Below are 18,992 nucleotides of genomic sequence, written 5' to 3' on the forward strand. Positions count from 1 at the left end.
AGATTTGGCATATGCTTGGATATATGAGGTGAGTGAGAGTGAGAAATACAAAATGATGCAGAAATTGTGAATGTGGGTAACTGGAAGGATGGCGATTCTCTCAACAGAAATAGGGAACTTCCAAAGAGAAGGGAACGTGGGAGGAAGATAATGAGTTCTATTTTGGGCATGTTGAGTTTGAGATGCCTATGGGATGTCCAATTAAAATGTCCAATAAGCAGTTGGTGATGTGAGACTGGAACCCAGAGAGAGACTAGGAGGGTGTCATCTGTATAAAGATGATTACTGAACCCATGGGAGCTGATCATATCACCAAGTGCAAGAGTATAGAGAGAAAAGGAGACCCAGTAAAGAACCTTGGGTAATACCTAGAGTTAGGGAGGAAATACAGATGATGTGTTTAGCCAGAGAAAGGGTGGATGGAGAGATCGAGAGTTAGACACAACTGAATGACAGCCCCCCCCCAAAAAAAAACAACCCTGTCATTTATATGATCTCATTTCATATGCAAAACAACACTGTCAAGCAAGTACTATAGGTATTACTATCTTGATTTTACAGATTTGGAAACTGAGGCAGCATGTCATAAAAGACATATAGCCATAGAAACAAAAAGACCTAGGTTCAAGCCTTGCTTCCGTGTATATTGTATTTTGGCTGTGCCTAAACCATGATCGTCACTTAATTTCTCAGTACCTTGGCCAGATCTCTGAAGATCTTTAAATTATTGATACTGTTTGTCTATATATTCTACAGTTTTGAAATGAACATTGATCATAAACCAGGCTTCTTATAATCCAGACTTGAGAATAAAATGAGTCCTATACTCAGACCTTATAGTCAGAAGACCTGTATCTGAATTCCAGATGTGCCACTTAACTGCTAGACAAATCTCTTCCCCTCTCTGGGCCTCTACTTCCTCACCCATCTTATTGACCACCAAGAGAAAGGTTCAAGTCCAGCCTCTGATAAATATTAGCTGTATGACCCTGGGCCATTCACTTAATCTCTTGGTGTTCTAAGACTATAAATTGCAGAAAGGGTGGCAACGTGCATTGGTGAAGGGGATTTGCTCACTCAGGAGTTCCTTATGCCAGTGGTTCTCAAAGTTTTTGGTCCCAGGACCCCTTTACATTCTTAAAAATTATTGAGGACAGTCACCCCTCCCCCCATGAGCTTTTGTTGATGTGAGTGATCTCTATCAGGATATATTGTATTAGAAGTTTAAACATCTTACTGTAATTATAAAAATAATTTTTACCTCACACAAACACACCCCTGAAAAGGGCTTGGGGACCCCAGGAGACCCCGGACCCCGCTGCCCTTTACTAATGAAATCACAGGTCGTTTCTCTAGGTTGCACTCTGCTAGGTGCTTATATATATATATATATATATACACATACACATGTCTATATATACATGTATATATACACATATGTATATATGTATACACACACACACAAAGGTGAAATACATTCTGTTCTCGAGGAGTCTACTCTCTAGTCGATATCATTATGTATTTAGAGCTAAAGGAGACGTAGAGGCCATCTGCAGATGAGGAAATGACCAGCTGAGTGACTTGCCCAAGGTCACACATCTCATTAGTGGCAGAGCTGGGATTTCACCCGCGTTCCTAATCTAACTCCACTTTGCACAGCAGGATCTTCCAAGGCCAGGCACTGCTCCTGACAATTTAGGAAAAGGCGAGACAGTCACTCCCCTCCGCTCCCCTCAACACACACCTCCAGATCCTCATCCCGGCTCACTCCCACACAGACAGGGGCCCCGTCCCCGCGCCGCCCAGCTCCTTAGCCAGCTCGTGAGCCAGCCAGACTGCGCTCAGCCCCCGCATAGCACCCGAGTCCCCCCACGCTGCGGAGCCCTTGCTCCCGCCCCCAGCGCTCCCGCTGCCGCTGCCTCCTCTCCTTGGGCTTCCTTCCGCCCGCACCAGTCCGGAGGAGGACAGACTCTGGGCTCGCCTTTCCTTGCTGCTCTGCTCGCTCAGAGCACACCCCTGGCCTCCTGGAGACCCCGGGTTGGGACTGGGCACTCCCCGAGAAGTTCCTGGCTGAGAACTTGGAAGCCAGACAGACAGACAGCGGAGTGGCCGCGGCACTCCCGGATCCCTCTCCAGGAGCCTCCTGAATCCCAACTGTCCGAGCACCTGCCCAGGAGCAGCTCTCTCCCTCTGCACTGACTCCCTCCCGAGGATACCACCAGGCAGCCACGGAGTCACCCAGACGCAGCAAGAAGACAGCAGGCTTCTGGAGTATCGAGGAGGGAAAAGTTCTGGCTGAGTGCTGTGAGCCTCTCACGTCTCCCCAGAAGCCTCGGGGGGGCAAAGAAAACGGACCTTGCCCCATCTGCCACCTTGGAACTGGAATGGCACCGAGGGACACAGGACCCCAGTAGAGGAGGCTTTCAAGAATGGGCATGAGCCTGGGATCTCCATCTCCCAGGAGGGTCCAATACTCAGGGCTGCTTCTTTGCTAGGTTAGTTTTGATAAACTGGGATACTCTGATGTGGTGCAGCTGGACTGTAGGCTCTGGGGATGGAGAAAGACCTTGGGAAAACCAGCCCGCACCAATGCTACCGCCGATGCTTTCTACCTGCGTGTAGGACCCTACGCAAGAAACTTACCTGCTCTGGCTCTGGATTTTATCTATAAAATGACCCTTCCTGCTTTGTCTATGATTGGGGAGGGAGGCCTCAGTTTCCTCTTCTGTAAGATGATAGTTGATCTAGAGATCTCTAGGGTCCTTTCCAACCCTAGATTTAGGATTCTGGGATAGGGGGACGATTTGAATTATTTATTAACTGTCAGCATGGGCACTGCCCCTCCCCTCCATTCCTAGAATTTGGGAATTGGATTTTTTTTTAAAGCATAGGACTGTTTGCTGTCCATTTAGTCTGCATTCCCTGCCTCCCTTTCTCACTGAGTTTTTTGAGTAACTGTCTTCCTTTTCTCTTACTACTTGTCCGATTTTAATTTCCCCTTTCCCTGTTTAGAGTTTCAATCATGGGGAAATCTGAAAGCCAAATGGGTATTGTAGAGAAATCGACCAGATCCAGGAAGAAGGCCTGGAGTGTCCTGGAGCTGGGACTGTCAGTGCTGCTGCTTCTCATGACCTGCTCCTTGGTTACGCTGGTGATCCTCTACATGGAAGTCAAGGGTAAGTGAGGAAGCAGGGCTTGGCCCCTGTGTGTCACCCCAGCTCAGGCTCATCTGAGAGGATTGACTCTGCATGGCCGCTTAGAAGGGCTAGCTTAGCAATGGATAGTCTGCCCTTGTTGATTTCCCCCAAAGCATTACATGCAGAGCTGAACTAGGGTGCTTTGCATGTCAGGGTGCTTTTGCATGAGCTTTACTTTTTCATAAACACCCCAAGGCATGGAGGGGGTAGAGGGTCAGCACTGATGAATTGAGGTTTGAGGTGATATCATCAGCTGCACCTATTGCAAAAGAAAGAGCTCCCCTCACGGAGAGAGCAAATGAGGCTTCCTTCTGTCATCCTGCATAGTCTTCAGATGTAGGGTAAGGAATGTAGCCCAGGGCAGCTGAGCCACCAGCTTAGGCTTCAGCTGGTCTGGAAGGTTCTGGGAAACAAGCACAGAGATCAAGGGGAGGAATAGAGGTCTTGATTGGGAAGAGGACAGGAGGTGACCAGGGGAAGCTCACTTGAGGGCCAGTCAGCAAACACTTCCAGAAGCTTGACTGAAAAGCCTCGGGGGCTTTTGATCCATGACAATCCCAAGAAAATTCTCCCTCTGATGAATGAAGTCTCTTCCCGTAGGTATTTTTTTCCTGGGATGCTAGCTCTGGTTTTCCCACAGGAGTTGTAAATACTAAACTTTATTTCTCAAAGAATCGTAAGCCAGGACTGGTCCCCACTCTCAGCTCCCTTCTCCCTGTGTAGATTTTCCTTGGGGCTTGCCCAACATTCACTGGTAAAGAGCCAAACCAATGGAAAGAGCTCTGGATTTGAGGTCACAAGACCTGGTTCAAATCCCACATCAGATATTCAGCTAGCTGTGTGACTCTGGGCAAATCATTTACCCAGCCAGAGTCTCAACCTTCTCTTCCATAAAACAGGGATCCTGATATCAGCTACTTCAAGGGGTTTGGGTTTTTTTTTTCTTTTTGTTTTTTGGGTTTTTTTTAGGATTAGATGAGATGGCCCATTTTAAGTGCTTTGCAAACTTTAAAGAGTTAGTTATATATCAGCTATTAGTGATATGAATCTGGGCTCTGTCTCTCATGACCTGTGAGACCTTGGGCAAGTCATTTTTAATAAGAGCATATGTTTATCCAGCTCTTTTAGACCTGCAGAGCACTTTACATGTGGCTTCTCCCCATAATCCCACTAGGTGGTTGCTGTTATTATCTCCATTTTATAGAGGAGGAAATCGAGGCATGGGGAGGTAAACTGAGGCAACGAGGTGACACAGTGGATAGAGCACTGAAGCTGGAGTCAGAAAAGCCTGAGTTCTAATCCATTTCCAATACTTCCTAGCTGTGTGACTCTGAGAAAGTCTCTAAGCTTCTCTATGCTTCAGTTTCTTCGTCTGAAAAATGGCTATAATAATAGCACCTGCCTCCCAGGATTATTGTGAGGATCAAATGAGAGAAGATTTGTGAAGTGCTTTGCTAAACTTAGAGTGCTATGTAAATCCTAGTTATGGTGATTGGTACGATTATTATCAAAGGGGCAGCCAAGTGGCACACTGGATAGCGGGGCAGACCTGAAGTCAGGAAGATTTATATTTCCTGAGTTCAAATCCAGTCTCTTACTAGCTTTGTGACCCTGGGCAAGTCACTAGATTGGTCTGCCTCAATTTCTTTTTCTGTAAAACAAGCTGGAAAAGGAAATGGCAAACCACTCCAGTATCTTTGCAAGAAAACCCCAAATGGGGTCACAAAGTGTCGGGCATGACTTTAAACAATTGACCCACAACAATATTAATATTAAATGATTTGTCCTTGGGTGCATAGCTAGGAAGTATCTGAGGCAAGATTTCTGGTTTAACCTCCTATCCACTGCCTCTCTCTTTAACGTCATAGGTTTCAGAGTAAATATTAGAGGCAGAATTTGAACTCAGGTCTTTCTGACTCCAAATTTGGGATTTGATCCACTGAGTCAGGTTGCTTCTTCACCCTTCTAGGCCTGATTTTCTTCATCTTTAAAATGGGGTGGGGTTGGGAAGGGAAAAGCATTGCTGCCATGGAAGCAGAATGGAGTAGTGGGTAGAATGCTGGACTTGAAGTCAGGAAGATCTGAGTTCAAATCCTGCCTCAGAACTTCTGAGTGACCCAAGGCAAATCAGCTGTCTTTGGCCCTCAATCTCCCCATCTGAAAAATGAGGAAGCTGGATTCCATAGTCTCTGAGGTTTCCTCTAGCGCTCACTGCTACAAATCTCCCAGCTGCAGTTTCTTAGCAGCCCCCATTTTCCATCTGGACAGCAAAATCCCTGAATTATTACAAGGGCCCTTGATTGCATGTCTGAGTATTTGACATTCATAACATTTTCTCAGCGCCCAGAACATTTCTTATCTCTATGTCTGTTACCCTGGGAGATGTCAACTCAATGTCTTAACACTAAGGTGAGATTTCAGCTTTGAAGACAGGTACATTAAAAAACAATTTATTGTAGTGGAAAAATAAAGACTTGTTTTGGTAGGGCTGAGAGGACAAAACAACCAACCTGGGAGCTATTGTGTACAGGGATCCTGCTGTCTTACTGTCGATGTTTAATAGCATGTCTTACAAAGTGAGGTATAAATCTCTCTGATGAATGTATAATTATCAACACAGCTCTGGGGTGCCAACTGGACCAAACCAGTCTCTGACCTGTGGATAGCTGGAGCTGAACAGAACAGGCTATAGACAGGAGAGTCAGGAATCAAACAGAAGTTTAATTTCAAAGTGAGGGAAACAGCTTACAAGTAAGGAGGAGAATTGGACACATGTGCTGGGGTGCTGCCCTTAGTGAGGGGACCTACTCTGGTGTGGCTAAACCTCGATAATTAGACCAATGACTACACACTGAACGGTAGCCCTGATGATGAGGGGTAACAGCAACAATGAGACAAGTTTGATTCATAGCAGGACTTCATGACCAGAACATGGATACTTTCTGAGATTGTATGATACTTGTCTGAGCTCAGAGAACACCTGGTGCTGGTTAAAGAAATACAGTAATTATGTGATTTTGCCAGAGGGTGAGATCATCCAGAGGGTGAGCACAGAGGATTATTGTTATGCCAAGCTCAAGGCACAGCCTGCTTGCTGGGTCTTAGCTCTGGAAAACAGGGAGTCTCCTAATACTTTGGGAGTTGAAAGGCTTGGTTTCAAGTCTTGCCTCTGATGCTTACTAAACTAGGTGAGTGGCTTTGCTTCAGTTTCCTCATTCCTCCATCAAAATGAGTGAGTTGGTCTACATGGCCTCTGAGGTCCCTTCTTGCTCTAAATCTTTAATAGTATCATCTTTATCCAGCTTGATCCCTTATCTCTTGACTGAATTGTTCTTTTCTTGAGGGACATTTTGAACATCTGGCTGTGTTTTTTCACTTTGGTATAGTTGTGAAAGAATGCTGGATTCGTGTCAGAGGATCAGAGTTCACACCCCAGCTCTGACACTTCCTACTTGTTGGATGTTGGGCAAGTTTCTGGGACTCGGTTTCCTCATCTAGACAATGAAGGAGTTAGACTATGACTATGGCTTAAAGGGAGCAGGGGGCACATGATGACTGCCTTCAAGTAGGCAAAGGACTGTTATGTAAAAGAGGTTCCATGAGGCTTCTTCTGCTTGGCTTCAGAGGACAGAACCAGGAGCAGAGTGAGGAAGGTGCAGAGAGACAATCAACTCTTCTCTGCTGGAGTCCTAGGTTGCATTCCATGAGAGCCTGTAAATGTTCTCTCCTTTCTAACCACTCCCCCGATTGACTGTAAGTTCCTTGAAGGCAAAGGCTATCCTTTTCATTTTATCTTTGTATTCCTAGCAGCTAATGTGGTGCTGCATGGTAGGGATTTACTAAATGCTTATGGGATTACATGGTAATCATGGAGATCACAGAGCCTGAGAACTGGAAAGGATACCAGAGGTCATCCAGTCTGACCCTTATCAAACCTAGAATTCATTCTACAACATGTCTGAGAAATGCTCCTATAGAAAACAGTTCTGAAGGAATCTATCAGTAAGAATTTCTTAAACTCCTACTATGTGACAGGCATAAAGCAGAGCACCGGGTCTAGAGCCAGGAAGATCTCAATTCAAATCCAGCCTCAGACTCTTACTAGCTGTGTAACTCTGGGCAAGTTACATAACATCTATTTACATCAGTTCCTCATCTGTAAAATGGGGACATACTGGAGAAATAAAAGGCAAACTACTCCAGTATCTTTGCCAAGGAAGAGTTGGACGTGACTGAACCACAAATGATCCAGGCAGTGTGCTAAGAGCTGGAGTGAGTGGTATCATTAGCAACTCAACAGAGAAGGAGTTCTGCTTCATTCCTGTATGGTACAGAGGAATGGGTGCAAGTGTTGGGATCAGAAGGCCTGGCTTGGAATCCCTGTTATACCATTTATTAGATATGTGCCTGTAAGCAAACTATCTCCCTCCATCTCCCATTTTGTAAAATGAAGGCATTGGAATAAATAGACTTAATAGTGCCTTCCAGCTCTGAATCTTCAAATCCTTTCCTGCAGCAAGCATTTAGTTTAATAGGCAATTTAATTCAGTAAGCATTTATTTACCAAGCACTTACTATGTATGAGGCTAGAGACAGCAGGGCAAGGGGGACAGAGAACCTGCCAGCAAACCAAGAAGCTCCGCTTTCATCTCCTGGCTCATCTCTTAACCCTTCAGTGTTCTGGTGGCTTTGATACAGGAAGTTTTCTCATCTGGGAGTTTTCTGTGCCAATGAACTCACAGGTCCAGATGCTATCCTAGTTCCAAGGTGTAGGCACCATGCTAGGCACTAGCAATACAAAGACAAAAGCAAACCAAGTCCTGTACTCAAGGAGTTTACTTTCTTCCAAGTTCACAAACCCAATCTGAAGTTTGTCCTTCCTCCCATCGCAGGAAGCTGGGTTTGTTTCTGACTGCCCAACTGTGAAGGAAAATCAGAATGTCTCTGTTTCAGAGTTATCAGGGAAAGGAGATATGTAAGCATCTTTCTCTGCCAACAACTTTTAATGGGTGGGAGATACATATAAAAGCTTCTATGTCCCCAAAGGAGGCTTCTTGCTTTCCTCCCTGAGTGGGGCATGAGATGTGCACAACCCCTAGCTTGATAGATGAGTGCCCTGATAGGAAGGCACTATCTAAGCAGAAAGCAGAATAACAGAGAGGAAGCTCCCCATCACTGGAGGTATCCTAGAAGGGGCTGAATGAACCATTTGTTGTTGATGTTGAGTCAGAACCTTTTGTTCAGGTAAGACATAGTCTAGACCAGGGTTAGGGAACCTGTGGCCTTCTAGGTCGTTGGGTGCAGCTTTTTGACTGAATCCAAACCTCACAGAACAAATCCCCTCAAATAAAAGGATTTGTTCTGTAAAACTTGAACTCAGTCAAAAGGCCATACCCAAGGACCTAGAAGGCCACATGTGGCCTCAAGGCTGCAGGTTCCCCATCCCTTTAGAAGTCTCTGAGGCTCTGTAACCTCAGCAGCCCCTCATTTAGGGACAAACAGTTCTGATCCATCTGCCCATTAAGATATTTTAGTGATGGAAGCCTCCAAATAGTAGTACTCTGTACTGTTGTAAATACTTAGTAGCCACAAGCTCAGCTCCTGAGCCAGCCAGACAAGAAAATGAATAAGATATTTAAGGGCAACAAGTCAGATGCTCAAGCTGAAAATGTTGTGTTTATTATGATCAGACCTTGGAATAACTCATGGGTCAAGCATAAGAGCATAGGATGTGGGCCACCACTGCTGTTGAGGTTTCCAGCCTAGTGGTAAAGGACTTGGCATCCAGTTGGCAGGACCATCTTAGGTTAATTCTCTGATTCCAAGTGACTGTTGTGAACCTTTCCATTTCTATAAAAATATTCGCTTGATTCAGCCATTTGTTTGATGTATCTTTAGTGGCATATTTTAAATAGGATTTATGTGACTGTTGACCTTTTGATTACATTCTCTCTTATATCTATTCATATTTTGCTCCTGCAATAAACCACTTTGGGTTAAATTTCCCAAATTCCTCTTATTAATCTTTTACTATTGCTCGAGGAAGGTAGCTTTTTGTAGTTTTATTTTAATTTATTTTCCATGTTCTCTGAGAATGTTTCTCAATCTTCATCCTCCTTTTTGCTAAACCTAAGATAATTTTTATAGCTTCCTTAGAATAGTGGGTCATATTGTTTACTAATATTGTGTAGGTTTTTGTTAAGAATACTTTCCAAATTTTTTGTAGTCCATTTTGCAAGTTCAAAATTATAAACTGAATATTAACATGTGGGCGTTGGTTGCTTTAAATGTATCCTTCTCATTGAGCTTTGATTATAGGATGCCAGTAAGTCTCTTAACATATTTAGTCACAGCTTTCCCTCAGATAGGTTTCATGTGTACAGCTTGAAGGAGATAAAAAATATTCGTAAGTCTAGACTTCTTTCATTGGTTTAGTTGGACCTCTGGATTCAAGCCCTATCTTTCCTTGGTGTGCATTAAGAATTTTATACTTACCCAGTCCAAACAACATTTTTATAATCATTGGAGAAAGATTCCATGGGATGTATAAACCATTAATTGTGCTTTTTCAGGGGGGTCCAAATAATTTTTATATACCTAAAGTGATTAATAAAATGTTTTGGTTTGATTTCTTCTTTAATTTATAAGCCATACTTAATTTTCTTTAGGAGAAATGATCATGGATTGAAGAAGAGAAAGAACCATGATGGATATAGAATGTTTCCCTTCAAAATGCCACATTTTAATATGAATTTTCTCGCCATTATTTTCTTGGCAAAATGTTTAAATGTTTATCACATGGACAGCTATCACTCTCAGTTTATTTTATATATTTGCATTGCCTGAATAAATTACTCAGAGGCTTTGTGATTAAAAAAAGACAATATAGATGGTACACCCCTTCCAGGGAACTTGTTTAGTAATTATCCATTGTTGCTAATCAACCAATCATTAAAGATTTATTAAGCTCCTACTATGTGCCAAGCACTGTGATAAGAGCTTACAATCCAATCGAGCAGACCACATGCAAACAGATATGTACAACACAAGTTTTATACGGGACAAATAGGGAATAATTAAGAGAGAGAAGGCACTCGAAGTGAGAGGAGTTAGGGATGGCTTCCAATAAAAGATGAGATTTTAGTTGGAATATAAAGGAAGCCAGAGAGATCAATGGTTGGAGGAGAGGGGGAGGAGCATTCCAGGCATGGGGGACAGCCAGAGAGCATGCGCAGAGCCAAGAGATGGAGTAGTTTGGTTGTGGAATAGCCAGAGGCCAATGTCACTGTATCAATGAGTCCATGTTGGGCAGCATGGTGTAAGAAGATTTGGCCTGTCTCATGCTGTACAGTTCCCTGCAGCATCTGGGAAGCCAAAGTCCTTATTATTTTTAAGTCTGTGTTTCAATAGGGTAACTCACCAGCCCTGAACTTAGAGGTCACCTGCGAAAACTGACCAGGATCTGGGACAGTCTCAGAGGAAGCTGTCCAAGGACAGTGGGATGTAAATTCTTTACATCTGGAGATTAGCTAAGTCTTCTGTTTTTCCCTAGGCAAGTCACTGCTGCTCTTTCCCATTTCGTTCTATATCCCAAGAGAAGAGAAGACTATTGTAAGAAGAGATTTCAAAGGTAGCCCTTTTCTTGCCTGTTATAAGCATAGTCCACATAAGTTTGCCTGGGAAGCAGCTACATTTGCCAAACAGAGGAGGTCTCTGTGGGCAACATGGCCATGGACACTAACTTCTCTTAATCACCATTAATGCTACCAGAGTTTACCACTCCCATAATGCCCCCTGGTTGCCAAGCAAATTGACTCAGGAAAGAGATTAAAAAATAACAACAAAAAAGGCCAAGTGTTATCCTGTACATGATAGCCTTGTACTAGAGAAAGGAAGTCAAGTCCATCTTCTTTGGCCTTTATTGAGCATCTTTCTTGTGCCTAAGGTTGAGCTAAGCCCTGTTGGGGAGACAGGAGTGATAAAAGAGATTTTCATTGCCCTTAAGGAGCTTAGCCAGTAATTGGGAAGACAAGATAAAGACATAAGAAACAACTTGAAAATGTGATCAATTTTGAAACGTATTTATTGACCACCTACTGGGTGCAAGCCATGGTACTTCTTAGTGGAAAAGAGAAGATTAAAACGTAGCTCATGTTTTCTGATCTATTTGGGAGAGGCAGGGCGTGCATTCCCACAACAATATAAGGCAACCTATATTAAATGCCAGATGAAAGGGACCAAACAGTAAATGCTGTGGGAGTTTGAAGATGAAGAGATCACTTTGGATGGAGTCCATTTTGGAAGGCTTCATTGGGGAGGGACGGCTTTTCCAGTATCATTTAGGGGATACATTGCTTTGGGTTATTGGTGAGAAGAAGGGTCAAGATTGCCAACTCTGATGCTACCTGACCCTTTTCCATTCCTGCTCCCAAAATGACATGTCCAGCAACTAACAGATATGAAAGAAGTGGGAAAGCATCTTGTCACTGGCTTCAGCTACCCCCTTTCATTTCACTAAATGAAGCAATTTTGATCCAGATCTGGGTCGCTCTCAAATTATTCCAGGGAATTCACTCAGCAAAATGTCAAAGTGCTCAAGTGAAGGTTCCTTACAATCCCCATAGTTCCCCTTAGTTGCCATGTAAGTGCCCAACTTGGGCACAGAACTGAAAAGGCAACAGGTGAGGCTGACATAGCTGCTAGTCTTTACCCTGCACCTCACAGGCAAACAAAATTGTATTGCCTGTGCTAGACTGTGTGGCCTTCACCATGAGAACTCAAAGACTTTAGAGCACAGACTGACCAATGTGGGCCTCATGGAGAAGCTTTGTGGGGAAGGGAGGGAAGACCAAAACAATAACTAGGCGAGACAATAGGAGCTTTGATCTATGGTGCTGAAATTTGGAGGGGCAGTGAGAGTACTGTGGATCCTCAAATAGCATGGGAACAACTGAGATTAATGCTTTGTTAACAAGAATAGTTAAGAAGCTGCTAGAAGGCACCTTCCTGGTGCCCTGGCTCTGACTGGACCTTACAGGATGTTTAAGAAGAGAGAGGAGAGAAATCCCAAAAAGGAAGGGCACAGCCTAAGCAAAGGCAAAATTCCAGAGGTGACCCAAGTACTTCAGACAAGTAGGAGGCAGGTGGAGTGGAGTCAGGGAGATTAAATTTGAGAACACAGTCTGCTAAAGCCCCATAAGACCAGACTGTCCTGATTAGCTTCTGTTTATCCTCCTAAACCTTTCCAAAGCAAAATCAGTTGGCAACGTGCCCTGGACAGGACTGTTGGCCTCTGTACAGAGTCCTCCCTGGGGTCTGGTGAATTATGATGGTGCCTATATTGCCACCCTCAATGCCCCTGATGGCCTGGCACCATCAGCAAAGCAAAGGGTAGGGGCCCTTGAGAGAATGAATGTATAGCTCTGAAGGTCTGGGTTCAAATCCCAACTCTGACACTTACTAGCTGTGTGAGCCTGAGCTAAACACTTCACATCTCTGAGACTCTACTTCTCATCTGCAAAATGAGGAGATTGGATTACATGGCTTCAGAGGTCCCTTCCAGCTTGAAACCTATGATCCTTTCCTTACCCTCCTCCCCACGCAGGCTGCCTTTTGGTAACATCTTTGTCCCTTCCCAGAAGAACATCCTGTTTCCATGTTTGATTTATCCTGTTTCCCTCTTACAGACCCCAGGATTGCTACCAGTTTTGAAGAAATCTGTGTCCATCCTGGCTGTGTGATAGCAGGTAAGTAAAATGTCCTCTCTGTGATCCCCAAAAAAGGATTGAAACTAAGCCTGGCGAACAACAATACAAAACAGATCACTGTGAGTTACAATGGTTAGCGTTCCTTCACCTCTCCAGTGCAGCCACATTCCACTGGCCCCTGCTCTTAGAAAAGGCTTCAACCTAGGGATGCTTTACCATTTATCTCAGTTAAGAATGAAATCAGAGCTTGACAGGAGGGTAATTGGCTGCTGAGCTGACAAAGTTCCTGAGCTGCATGGCTGGTTGCCTTGGCTGTCACACAGACTTCTATAACTTGACCTTTCCAGACCCGGTTCAACCCTTTCTTCATCATCTCTAACCTGGAGCATTGCATTAACTTATGGATTGGTTTCCCTATCTCAAGTCTCTACGCTCTCCCATTCATCTTCCACAAAGTACAGGTCTGAATATGTCATCCCCATATGCTAGAAATGTCACTGGTCCTCTGTTGCCTCCAGGATCAAATGGGAACTTGTGCATTTGGCATTTAGCGCCCTTCCCCACCTGGTCCCAACCTAACTTTCCAGCCTTGTTATGTATGATCCCCTTACGATCTAGTCAACCTGTCCCTTGGATGTTCCGTATGTGCAGCGCTTCATACTCCCAATCACGTGTTTGTTAAAACCATCTCCCCTGCCTGGGATGCCCTACCTTCTCACCTCTTCCTCTTAAATCCCATTTCCTTTAAACCTCAGCTCAAGCATCAGCTTCTGCCTGAGATCTCAGCTGCTAGTGCTGGCCTCCAAAAGCCTACAAGCATCATCAAGTGCCTACTATGCTTCATGTACTAGTGATTTTATATGCTTTTATATGTGCTTGTGATTTCCCCCAACACAATGTAGGCTCCTTGCATGAATGTATGAATGAATGAATGAATGAATGAATGAATGAATGAAGAAATGAATCAATGAAAACTCTGGCTCACAGCAGATACTTAATAAGTGTTTGTTGATTGACTGATTGATGACAGAAAAAGTTTAGATATTGCCTGGCCCAAAGAAAGGGCCACCAGACTGGGAGTCAAAAGGCCTAGGTTCAAATCCTGGTCAAATCACTGATCTAGGTGCTAAATATACAAAGACAGAAAGGAAATGTCCACTTTCAAAGAGTTTGAATTGAATATTGGAGGAGGGGATATAATTTATTACACAAATGGATAATTCAAGGTAATTGGAGGAAATGGAGAAGGATAAGAAGGAGGAAGAACTGAGAGAGAAGGAGGGAGGAGGAGAAGACAAGAAGAAAAAGGAGACAAGAAGCAGGAGGAGGAGGAGGAAAAGGAGGAGGGGAAAGAGGAGAAAGGGGGAGGAGGAGGAGGAGGCTGAAGGATTCTAAGAGGTGAAGATGACAAAGGAGTGTGTTCTAGGCATGGGAAATGGCAAGAACACATGTCTGGAGGCAGGAGATGAAATGTTGAAGTTGGGACACATCTAGTAGGCTAATTTTGCTGGAACCTCAAGCACAGTGCCTTATATTTAATAGGCAATTTAAAATGCTTATTGAATGGAATTGGATTGGATTAGATTGAAGGTGGAGTTCATGAAATGTAGCAAAATGAAATAAAGCTGGAAAGGCAGGTTGATCCCAGATTGTAGACTGCCTTAAATGCTTTAATGAGAAGTCGGTATTATATTGTAGAGAAAATAGGGAGCCCAGGATGATTTGTGAGCAAGGGAGTGACAGGATCACATATATTCTTGAAAGGTAATTTCAGCAACTCTGTATAAGATGAATCTGAGAAGGGAGTAACTTAGAAGCAGGAAGAGCAATTAAATGATTTACTATTAACAATAATACAAGAAAGAGCTTAATCGGGGCGGCTAGGTTGTACAGTGAGTAGAGCACCGGCCCTGGAATCAGGAGGACATGAGTTCAAATTCGGCCTCAGACACTTAACACAAAAACTAGCCATGTGACCTTGGGCAAGTCACTTAACCCCAACTGCTCTCCAAAAAGGAAAAAAAAAAAGCTATTAGCCTAGAACTGAATTGGCAAATGGAAAGAAAGGTATGGAAGTGAGAGATATTGTAAATAAGACTTAGCAATTGACAAAATATGGTGAGGGGTTGGGGGCAAGGAAGGAGAATGACTCAGAGTCATAAGTTCGGGGCCAGAAGGAACCTTGGATGCAGTCTAGTCCAGTCCTTTCATTTTATAAATGAGGAAACTGAGGCAAATAAAAGCTGAGTGACTCTCCCAGGGTCATATAGCTAATTAAGTTCCCGAGGTCAAATTTGAACTGAGATCTTCCAGAATCCAGGCCTAATGTTCTCTCCACTCAGCCACCTGCTGCCTGTGACTGGGAAAATAACAGAAACAAGGAAACTCGGAACAGGGGGGGGGGGGGGGGGGAGAGATTTCATTCATTCAACAAACATTTCTTCAAGGTCTTAGAAGTCTAAGTTTCCATTTCCTTATCTAGGAAATGAGGGTTTGAAGCAGAGGAGCACGTCACAGTGTGTCCCTTTGATGTCTGCATCAAAATGTGCACAGGCTGAACTGAGAAGTGTGGAATGATTGGACACGAGCCAGGCAGGTTCTGTCATAACAGTTCCCATTTATTGACCAGAGAACAGGGTTTATATAATGAATGTAAAGCAATTATTTCTTAGGTTCCCATGAGAGAATGTTTAATGTCCTTGTTCATTTACATACATCCACATGTTTTAATGTCCTTGTTCCCCTGTTTGCATCTCTGTCTGGGTCACTGCTCTGTTATCGCGTCCTAAACTCCTGCAAGTCAGGAAGAGATGGCGAGCCAATCTTAAGACATAATATAGCCTTCACAGGGAGCTGGCTTGGGAGAAATCCTGGACCAGACTCTTCCCATTTATGGATCGGGTCAGAAACTGGCCCTTGATATCTCTTTGCAATTTATCACACAGTGTTCCTGGTTCTTCTACCTTTGGTCAAGTAAACTTCCATTCAATCGATCTAATAAACACTTAATACATGCCTACTATATGCCAGGTACTGTGCTGAGCACTGGGGACACAAAAAGAGTCAAAAGACAGTCCCTGCCTTCAAAGACCTCACGGTCTAATGTGGGAGACCACATGCAAACAAATTTACGTAAACAACCTACATAGAAGAACAATAGGAAATAATTAAGAGGGAAGGCTCTAGGATTAAGAGGGATTGAATGAGGCTCCTTGTAAAAGATTGGATTTTAGGTAAGACTTAAAGGAAGCCAGGGAAGTCAGTAGGTGGATCTGAGGAGAAAGAGCGTTCTTGGCATGGGGCAAAACCAAAGAGGATTCCTGGAGATGAGCAGTGGAGCGTCTTTCTGTTTCCATGAGTTATTCCTCAAATCTCTCTTTCCATATGACTTGAAAACAATTCTCCTGTGTTCCCTGAGTCTTCTCTTCTCCAGGCTAAACAACCCTAGTTCCTTTAGCCATCCTCACATGGAAGTATTCCAAGACTCTGCCATCTTGGCTACTTTTGACTAAATGCTTTCCAGTTTATTAATAATTTCTAATGAAGTTGTGATTTCCTTGATTTGGAAGTTCCATACAGTGATACAGACCACAGTCCATCCAGGTATGTCTACTGTAGGCAACTCTTATCCAAATCTTTCCATAAGTTTGTTTTCAGGGTTAGTGGTCATTCAAGATGCTAGAAGCTGTCCATGCTTTCTCCTGATGTTGCAAAGATCTCTTTGGAGAACATGTGCTTCCAATTGGTTATTTTTTTATCTCCTTTTTCCTTACCTCCATTATCCAGAACATTGCATCCCTAGATCACCAACCAGTGTGCTCTGGATAAATTGGAGATAATGTGACCAAAGTGCCTTGAAGGGAATGCTTTGGTGGCACAGGCAGCTACTTTTTCTAGGAACCAGAAAGAGGCTATCTGAGTTGAAGGCATCTAGGACTCAGCCAAACAGGGTTGGGAGTGGGGTAGAGTGGAGAGGTCACTGGTCTGATCTGGGTTCAAATCCTGCCTCTGATGACCTTGGACAAGTCACAACCTCCCTTGCTTCAGTTTCTTCTGCTATAAAATTGAAGGGATTGAATCAGATGGCCTCTATGGTCTTTTCAAGCTCAAGAGCTATGATCTGTGACATTTCAGGGCAATGTCAGAGTGGTCTATTGGATCTCATGACTAGCACCCTCCTTTTGAAATACCTGTCACCTATTCTGTATAGTTCTTATCAACCTATTTGTCCTCATATTGTCTCCACCACCAGTATGTGAGCTCCTTGAAAGGAGGGAAAACCTTTTTTTTACCTTTCTTTATGTTCTTAGCACTTAGCATTACACCTGGCATGTAATAGGTGCCTAATAAAATGCTTGTGACCAACTGCCTGACTGACGGCTTCCCCAAGTATCAGGGAAAGGAGCAGTCCTCATAAGCACAGGCAGCTTCTAGATTCCTCTTCATGATGGAAGAATGAACCAGTCATCCTGGTGACTGGTTGGCATGGTTTCTGTGCTTATCAGTAAGGATGCAATATACTCATTTGAGGTTTGCCTGGTCAGCGTCTTGAGGACATCAGTGAGATCTGCAGCTGTACAGAAAACCTCTGATTATCTAGAACCCTCAGTTTCCCACAAGCAACCTACCAATTAACAAGCATTAATTAAGCACCAACTACGTACAAAGTATTGTTCTAGGCACTGGAAGTAGAAAGAAAAATGAAACAGTCCCTGTTCTCAAGGAGTTTACGTTGTATGGGGAAAGACAACATGGAACACATACATTCGTACATATGCTTTGAGGGGCAATGACAAGAAGAGAATTTGATAAGGGAGAGTTAGGTTTTAAAATAAAAATTTCAAGGGTTTCAGAGTGTCTCACTTGACTCAGTTCATATTTAATACAGTCCCTGGGGCACCTGAACAAGCAGTTTGCCAGTTGTCTGCCTCAGTTTCCTCAACAGTAAAATAAGGACACTAAAAGCAATAGCAGTTCCTCCTGAGACTGTGATGAGGATTGGATGAGATAATATTCCTAAAGTGCTTAGACCCACTGCCTGGCTTACAGTGAATGTCAATGGTAACTTTCTCTAAGAAACAGCAAGCCTGAGGGTCTTTCCCTGCCACCTTGATTTTTTTTTCTTTTTCTAATTAAAGGGGCCATCCCTTGACTCACTTAAAGAGGCCTATTCACAGTAAGCATTTACAAAATGCTTGTTTTCTTCCTTCCCGATCGATCAATCAACAAACATTGATTAAGTATGTGCTAACTACAGAGCTTCAGCTTCACTTTTTCCGTCTCCACCTGTCGTCCAGCATAATGAGGACTTTCATTTGGAACAAAGGTCCTGCAGTATTCCCAGTCAGCAATCAGACCTGATCCTAATAGCTGCCTTTATTTAAAAAAGAAAAAAAACATTTGGGGAAGATTCTCATACGATCTTGGGAAGTTCAGAAGAGAAGCTGGGGTTGGGGGGCGGGGAGAGTTTGAGGGAAGGCATAATGGAAAGAAGGCTGCACCTAGAATCAGGAGTAAATCATATACTGCCTTTGATTTTTAGTAGCTGTCTGACTCTGGGCAAGTCCCTTGACCTCTCTTATCCTGTTTCCTTAACTGTAAAATGAGAGGATGGAGTTAGATGTCATTAGCAGCCCTTACAGGTCTCCATCTATTTTCATACCATCCTATCATAACAGATACGGTCAGACTTGGCTATTTTGTCATTCAATAATGCGGAAGTATTTTTTTCCCCTTTGTTATGAGGAAATGTGCAAGGGATAGAGATAGGAGAAAACAAAACAAAACAAAAATTTTAAAAAACACAAAGGTATCTTTTAATAATGGCAAAATGAATGACAAAACAGCCAGAGTATGACCACAGAAAAATACACACACACACACACACACACACACATTTTATATAATATACACATATATATATATATACACATTTCTACAAACACACACATATATACATACACATACATACATACATATTCCACATTGTAGGGCTCTCATTGCATCCTGGGTCATCTCCAGTCATTCTGACTGTATCAGGTCACTGGACCCAGATGGCTCTGGAGGAGAAAGTGAAGCTGGTGACCTT

At 43.4% G+C, this 18,992-nt stretch overlaps 1 protein-coding gene across 3 annotated transcripts in view; it reads left to right on the top strand.

The window, feature by feature from the left end:
* The first annotated feature begins 1,942 nt into the window (after positions 1 to 1,942).
* The window catches only part of MMEL1 (membrane metalloendopeptidase like 1), a 65,945-nt gene continuing 48,895 nt past the window's right edge, over positions 1,943 to 18,992 (top strand). For 2 of the 3 annotated variants that reach the window (XM_069079509.1, XM_069079510.1), the window contains exons 1-3: positions 1,943 to 2,495; positions 3,013 to 3,176; positions 12,884 to 12,943. In XM_069079509.1, coding sequence (XP_068935610.1) covers positions 3,023 to 3,176; positions 12,884 to 12,943 — 214 coding nt within the window. In that variant the 5' untranslated portion in view covers positions 1,943 to 2,495; positions 3,013 to 3,022. Of the gene's footprint in view, positions 2,496 to 3,012; positions 3,177 to 10,749; positions 10,828 to 12,883; positions 12,944 to 18,992 lie in introns of all 3 variants that reach the window. The other variant, XM_069079511.1, reaches the window with a different exon arrangement.

The sequence above is a fragment of the Petaurus breviceps genome, unplaced genomic scaffold, assembly GCF_028583685.1.
Source record: "Petaurus breviceps papuanus isolate PSGF00001 unplaced genomic scaffold, PetGlider_PUasm1.0 91041, whole genome shotgun sequence".
NCBI classification, from domain to species: Eukaryota; Metazoa; Chordata; class Mammalia; order Diprotodontia; family Petauridae; genus Petaurus; species Petaurus breviceps.